Here is a 7,500-nt window from a genome sequence, read left to right as displayed (position 1 = left end):
CCTGAATAATTCTTGCTTGTTGCGCCCATCTTGCAAGAATTCCTTCCAGTTTCTTGGAAGCTTGTTTCCAGGTGCAACTCGTTGCCGCACACCCTGTCCATGTTTGTGGACATAAGTGTTGAATTGGACTAAGTGTGCAATCTTAAGAGCTGCCTGACCCTTCGAAACACTCTCTGCTTGGTCGTTGATGTTTTGTCCAAGTAAAATCATTTTCAGAAAAGAAATCAAGGACTGGGGAACGGACATAACCTGACAGTTCTCATCAAACGATCTGTTAAACGAGTGTTTATTGCCTAGTATGTCTTTCCGAATTATTGGCGCTGCCTTTGCTAAGTGCATTCCTTCGTTGTCCAGATCTTCTTCATGTCTCTTTTGAAGCACGTTACCTACGTCCTCACGAAATACCAAGTAAACATCACGCCCCTTGTTGAAATATTCCAGGCTAGGTACTTGGTGAACAATCCGTTCTTTAAGATGATTAGTGTTTGCAGTCGTCTTCACACCGAGCTGTTCCAGGACAGACCCGTAAATCTTGGCAAGGTCTGCTAACCTGAAGGTGGGAAGTTCGGCTCCAGTCTTTCGAGATTCTTCAATAAACGTTACTACTTCTGCCATGGCAATCCCTTCTAGCCGTTGAGGCTTCTCCTCCTCTGGGATGTTTTCTTGTCTTGCGTACTCAGCTCTTCTATAAAGCATTGTTAAGCACATTCCATGTTAACGTGCCTCTAGTGTGATAAGATCTCCCCCACCAAGTTTAGCTAAAAGCTTCTCATCATTAAGTAAAGTAGCGCATTCTTGAACTCGAGCATCCAATTCCATAGTTGATACTTCGAAAAACGGCCCTTACTCAGATTCGCATATAAAACAAGATGCCGGGGAATCTTTCGTGTAAGAAGCAGCATTTGATCGGATAAACTTCCCACCTGCTCCAAGATGTTCTCGGGCTTCAGATCGTCTTTTCTGAGCTCGTTTTAGTTGGGCGGAATTGAACCTATCGTAACAGGTTTTGTGAAAACTAGCTTAGTGTCTGGACAAAGTGGCGAGGATGCCATCACCTTCATCTAAACGAGACAGACTTATGTCGGGTAGGCAATCTATTTTGGCAAACTGTTTTAAATGTTCTCCGAGTGTCTTATAACAGGCTTCTTTATCCTGCTGTTTGGATTGTGCAGGGCATCGCAGCTTTTCCTTAATCGATTGCTGGCAGATAACACACAATTTCCAATCCGTTTTGTCAGCATTGCCTGGGTTATCCATCTGAGCCGTCAACATGAAATTAACAAGCGTATAAATTTTCTTTAGCTTTGAAAGAACAGTAAAAAGGAAAGAACTACTTGCATGAGGAACCAGTGAAATTGGAAAATCGTAACATCACAGTCGTGGGTCATGTTTAAGCGCACAATAATTATAATAACAATCTCATACCAAGACTGCGTACTTGTTCTTGGAGGAAGGTCGTTTTATGACTTCACATAACAGTGTTGTACTTACATTTGCCAATTGTTTGTTTCGTGTAGCACAGAGCCGTTCTTTTATCTTTTTGCATCCTTGGATTAATTGCAATTAAAACGAGATGCTTCTGTGAAGCATACACTGGGTTGCCTATGGTACGTGTTACAGAAAATCAGAAGGCACTGAATTGTGTGGCATTGAAATACAGCATTCCAGTCTCTGAAGAATAACAAATAAAAGAGAAGCGAGAAACATTGGCTTCTGGGCTGACATGTTGATAATTTTCAAGTTCCCTCACAACTTCTTTTCGCCACAAGTGTGCCCTCTGAGCATCTGACAGCTTTGTAATACTAAAGTTCACTGAAGTTAAGCCCTGCCGGGCGGGGTTAGTGTCAGGATGGGAGACCTAAACAATAAACCCCTCATTAAACAGAAGCATCTGACCGACGGTCGATCAAGAATAAAATATTTACAACATGAAAACAACATTAATTTTGAACCGTGAATCAGTAGAATATAAAAAGTTACGATCAGCGACAAACATTTTGGGAGATTTTTGCTACGTTCAAATAAATCGCAAAATCGAAAGTGACATGGCCGGAATTCAGTGGGCGCCGTGATTAAGTTACACCGACATGTTTACTCGCCAAACAGTGAAGCATCTGTGTGAAATGCTGGCAAGATACCGGGTTTTTGTAAGTTTCTTTTTCTGTCAAGTGTTATAAAGTTTGACATTGAAATGAGCGAAGTCAAAACAAAGATCACAATCGCCCAACTCTTATTTATGCAAAGTCAAAATTTACTCTCCAAGACGCGTTTGACGTTATTTATCACCAGGTAATTTCATCATTTTGGAAATAGCAGCTACTTTATTATTCATCTGCGCCACAATTTTTCACTGATTTTGGGGCTCATTTTGTTGAAACTCAAGCACGCTTCCAACAGGCCTGTGAACCCTTCCAGCTTACAGAGCAGTACTAAAAACACTTCTCCCATATCACATTTCAACCTTAAGCTCGGAAATTCAATACACAACATGATGTTATAATTCACAAAGGCAGAAAATACCACAGAATCCTTTTCCAGCGAAAACATATTTGCTCTTACAGGTGAAAACCTCTTCCTATTTCATTGCGTGCGTGAAGGCAAGAAACTCAATCGTGTCAAATTACCATGTACTTCAGGTAAATACAGCTCACTTTGATTTCGGCTCGACGGGCAATAGATTGTGGTTGAAGTCCATTACTCATCGCTTTTAAGATTCTACCGCCTGTATATTCAATTGACTTGCCATTATTGACCTTCATAAGGGTATGTTTTGTCCAAAGATCCACTAAAACGCCATTTGTGTTACATGACTTTCGACGCCATTGCCGGTTAAGTTAATCGTTCTACTGTGTCCACCAGAGAAATCTACGCATTTCCCACTACCCTTGTGATCCTAAGAAAATACGCACAGAAGACTCTATGCACAAAGCCACCACTTAGCAGGGGAGTGACAGGCAAGACTTTTACCGACACGGAAAAAAATAAAAAAAACGACGAAATAAACGCAGATTCCTACTGGGTTTGCCATACTGGCAACCCAGTAATAAAGTTCTGTTACGATAAAGCGAAGAACTCATTTCTCCTTTTCGAATACTTACAGTTCATGCAGAGACGCAATATTGATCTTTCTCCAGACAAGCATGTCTTTTGTGCATTCATCATTGAGTGTAAACATGAAAAAGGACTTAAATGTTGTAAAAGCAAAACCTTTCCTAGCGTTTTTCAGGTTAAAAAACTAAGCACAGTCACCCAAAAAAAAATTGCGAAACTGATATGCAAATTAGTTTGACCGCGAAGCATTGTGGGTATATCACATTTTTCCAAATAGCTAGCCATTAAAGGGATTTCCCGTCTTCAAAATATCACATTTTTTAGAACCAGGGAGACAGAACTGATCAATGCTTCGTTTTATGAATTTTAGTATTAACATCAAGGCTTTGAACGGCCACTTCAGGTTCAATCGACATTCACTTCCGGTTTCTTTGTAGAAGCCCTATTTTGCATATTAACTACTTTTTTGTGGTGAAATTAGAGTTACTAACATACAATTGTCATGTCGGCCCATCTGACACCTGTTTATAGCATGTATAATGTACATACACTGTTGTGCATTTTCACTTTTGGTCAAAATGGCGGCCATTTGAAAATTGCCCTCAAGTGCACCAAAACGAGAAAATAGGCGATGTCTCCATATCACAAATTGTTAGTCATGGTGAATACTTGAACTACTGAAAAATTGGTACTTTTAACAGAAAGTGAGCAATTCGCCTAAAAATCTGCACATATCTGCTTCCCTATATACCATTACGGCACATGTTCTTACTGCCTGGCAGCTTGAATTTATCCTATCTGGTCACCAAAACGATTCTCATCATTTATCGGCACCGGAAACACCGAATCATTTGAATGAAATTAACCTTACAATGATGAATACTAATAGGCAGCCTTTGAACAATTTCAAGTTTTCGAATTTCTGCTGCTAATTTTCGATTTTCTTTGATCCTTTGAGACATCAATAAATGGTTGATCCTTGGAGACATCTTAATTTGCAAGGCCGAAACGTATCTTTTCTTTAACACATACTTTTGTGTGTAAGTCATTACAAAGATTTTTTTTACGAATCGTTTATAGAGGGCACGTAAGGCGATTTAGAGACAAAGTGGTGTAGAGAAACCCACTTGTGAGCTAATTTATCACAGGAAAACAAAATAAACAAGCCAACCTCGGACCCCGAGGCCGCAGGCCTAGGGCAGCATTTTCAAGACCTCTGTAACAGTTTTTCGCTGTACGGACTTCCCGGCGGGCAAATAACACCTATGTCTACCTAGCATGCAAACATATGTGACCCTCCAAGGGAGTTCGTGGAATAAGGTGAACGAACGCACACGGCACGCTTGCACGACAGAACAAAAGAACTTGCTCTTAACATGATAGCTGCATGCAAACTTCCTGCCTCATTAACATGACCAACAATGAATGCCTTGTCGACTCAGGGAAAAGGAAGAAGAGAGATAAGTTTCATGAGAAACTATCACTAAAAAATTAAAAAAAAAAACAAAATTACCAAAATTAGCACAAGAATCAAATAAGCTCAAAATAAAAACGTGTTGCAATGGTGGTTTGGTGTGTTTACATCAGAAAAACAGTGTATCAGCAATCATGCGTGTATTTTTTGACAATGCTAATTACACGTCAAATTACGGCCACATGAGAGGCAAGTTGACATGAGTTTCACATTAAGCAGAATGTGAAACTCCCTATTTCTTTTCCCTATTGAATTCACTACAGACTATATCTCTCATTCCCACGCTTCACAGAAAAGCGCTTGAAATAGCAAGGTATTCTGCTGTTTTGGTGATCGAAACCAATGTATTTTCATGGGATTATCTCCAGAGGGTCTTCAAAATATCTTGTTTTATTTTCTAATATCCCTGACCAGGGCGTCCATACAAGTATTTTTCTTTTGAGTGCTCAACGATATTCTTGCACATAAAAATTATGGTAGAAGATGCTTCAAATTCCCAGATAACAACAAAGGGGCGCAATGTAAAGTGGGTGGGCCAGTCTCTTTAAGGTCCCTAATAAGATCAGCTTCCCTTTTTCAATCGTGACATAAACATTCGAGTCTTATTTGATCTGGCTGTAACTTGGAATGAACTGACTATTTTGAGAACGATCTGATCATGGAACGAAGTGACCGGATTCCATTGCGTCAGTATAACAGTTAGACAAAATGGATGCATATTCAAATCAAAGTGCCACTGTCGTTACTCGTGCATATGAAGGTTACCGCGATTGTTTAAAATTGGCAGGCTGAAGTTTTTTTTATGGATTATTTAGTGTCCTCTAACAGCTGGATAATTGTGTAACAGCTCTCATATGCAACTAGGTAGCCAAAATAATGCATGTATGTGAGGCAATCCCCGATTCAACCCTGTACAATAAGTCTACCATTTCTCCAATAGGCATAAGATTACTCTTTAACCCATCCTCTATAAAGAGCTGAACCATGTGTTCAAAGCTCGTCGCAGTAGAGCAGATCCATTTAGTATTATTAACACTTTCTGTGCCAGTTATACATTCCTCCAACAAACCTTGCAAATATTCATCACTATATTTGATGCTGTTACACTTTGAGACAGATAATTTGAACCATAACTGATCACATCAAGTGTAGCAGTAGTTCCCTGTCCGCTTATAGGACTGATAATAGTTACTGTTGCCCACCTCTCAATGGATTCATTTATATGTATTGTAACATTTAATGCATCGGAAACTGCTTGCACAATAAGTGCATCACAATTGCTCTGTAATGGGTCCAATAAATTTTTGACGGTGGTTTCTGATGTATTCAACTCCGGCAGCATGCACGTTCATGTGATAGGAAGAATCATTCGATTTTGTTGAACACTTAGTAACAGATTTATCTCGAATACACAATAGGACTGACAAGTCTTTTTTGTGTTTAGCACTCCTGCTGGTAATAAGATAAAAATTACGATTAGAATCTCCTACTCTCGAAGATTTGTTGCATCTTGCAGTCTAGGTTTAGACAATCTTACTGCAATATAATATTATTTTCCAAAAGCAAGAGATAAACACTTTCTCAACTCAGACGAGCTCGGTACGTTCTCCTTTAAATAATGCACCATACAATTTCTAATTACCTTGTCTTTATGAAGTAAGTAAGTATAAAAGCCACAAACAGCAATGGTGGCGTTCTACCTAGCAAACAGGAAGTCACAGCTGTCTAAGCTGTGTTGTGATTATCCATCCTAATTGGCTAATTAGATCGAACTTCCAGTTACGCAGGAGTGACAAATTTGCATAAAGATCCTCACCAAAACTCGTGGATATATCCACGAGTAAAAAGGTTTACAATGGTGTGGATGTAAAGTAAAGTAAAGTAAATGATGATGGATGTGCCGTATTTCCTTGTAATTTACTAACTTGTGTTTTTAAATTACAGAAAAAAACTATTAGAAAACAAAAACCGTAAATCTATTTAGATCACACGTTTCAACCACTGGATGTATAAATAATTTTTTTCAAAATAAAGTGTTCTTCTCTTTTCTCTACATTTAGTGTTAATGCGACTACCAATTTGATTCCACTTTTCACCAAAAATTGGTGAGTCAAACTTGTTTTTAAGAGCTGAGAAAAGAAAGGAAAGTTTTGAGCTATTCAAACCCTTGCGATTCAGATGTATTACACCTTGCTATCTCATCATCGCTGAAGAGAACGTCCATACAGGCAAGGGCCACAGTGGACACATCTTTCGCCAGGTCAACGATAACTGCAACGTTTCGCCGCTGCTCATTGGTCGGACCATGACTGCATTGAGGGATGTAAGGGAACATTCCGGTCAATACTCAGCAAGGGTTGTCTTGTTGGCGCCAAGAGGGGAAGACAAACAGGTGATAGTTCTTTGTGGTTCTGATTATGTGTGGGCTGGACGGGAGACTCAATAGGATTTGCGGATGCTGCATTCAGAGAAGGGTATCCAAGGAGTTGGTTACAGACGTTTTCTATTACAGCTGATAGTGCTGGGTCTGAGAGCTGATCATCAAACAACGCGGGCGAGGGGGAGATCTTCGGCTCATGCTGATGTATGTACTTTAGGGAAGTCAGCTGTTTCACCACTTCTGCGAGGTTCTGTATCTGCTGTTTGAGCTCACTGGTGAAAAAGTCACGCGTTTTAATGATATGCGTAAAAACAAAAGCTAAAAGTTCACACCTGAAATGATAAACATAAAACGCACACACATTTATTTGAACCTTCCGACTTAATAAATGGTCAGAGTTCAGACTTCGTAGTTCAAGTGAAAGCGAATGGCAAAAAAACTCCCACCGAAAGTCATATTCAAAGGTGTTCGACAGCTGAATATCAACACTCCACCAAGGATGCAAATTTCAGTGTTCAAGAAAGCCTGGATGAACGAAGAAGGTATGTTTTATCTTTACACTGTTTGTTCAGAGAAGAAACTCTTCATGCGAACG

The 7,500-nt window shown here is 39.6% G+C and overlaps 1 protein-coding gene across 2 annotated transcripts in view; it reads right to left on the bottom strand.

The window, feature by feature from the left end:
* Positions 1 to 7,500, bottom strand: part of LOC138003713 (UDP-N-acetylglucosamine transporter TMEM241 homolog) — a 112,841-nt gene that overhangs the window by 62,940 nt on the left and 42,401 nt on the right. The window contains exon 4 of one of the 2 annotated variants that reach the window (XM_068849918.1): positions 5,705 to 7,177. The exons of the other annotated variant lie outside the window; for it this stretch is intronic. Within the exon in view, the coding sequence (XP_068706019.1) occupies positions 6,817 to 7,177 (361 nt within the window). The 3' untranslated portion in view covers positions 5,705 to 6,816. Of the gene's footprint in view, positions 1 to 5,704; positions 7,178 to 7,500 lie in introns of those variants that run through there. 2 annotated transcript variants of the gene reach the window in all.

The sequence above is a fragment of the Montipora foliosa genome, chromosome 5, assembly GCF_036669935.1.
Source record: "Montipora foliosa isolate CH-2021 chromosome 5, ASM3666993v2, whole genome shotgun sequence".
Classification (NCBI taxonomy): Eukaryota; Metazoa; Cnidaria; class Anthozoa; order Scleractinia; family Acroporidae; genus Montipora; species Montipora foliosa.
Note: the sequence above shows the minus strand (reverse complement) of the source record. Positions and strands in the feature narration are given on the sequence as shown.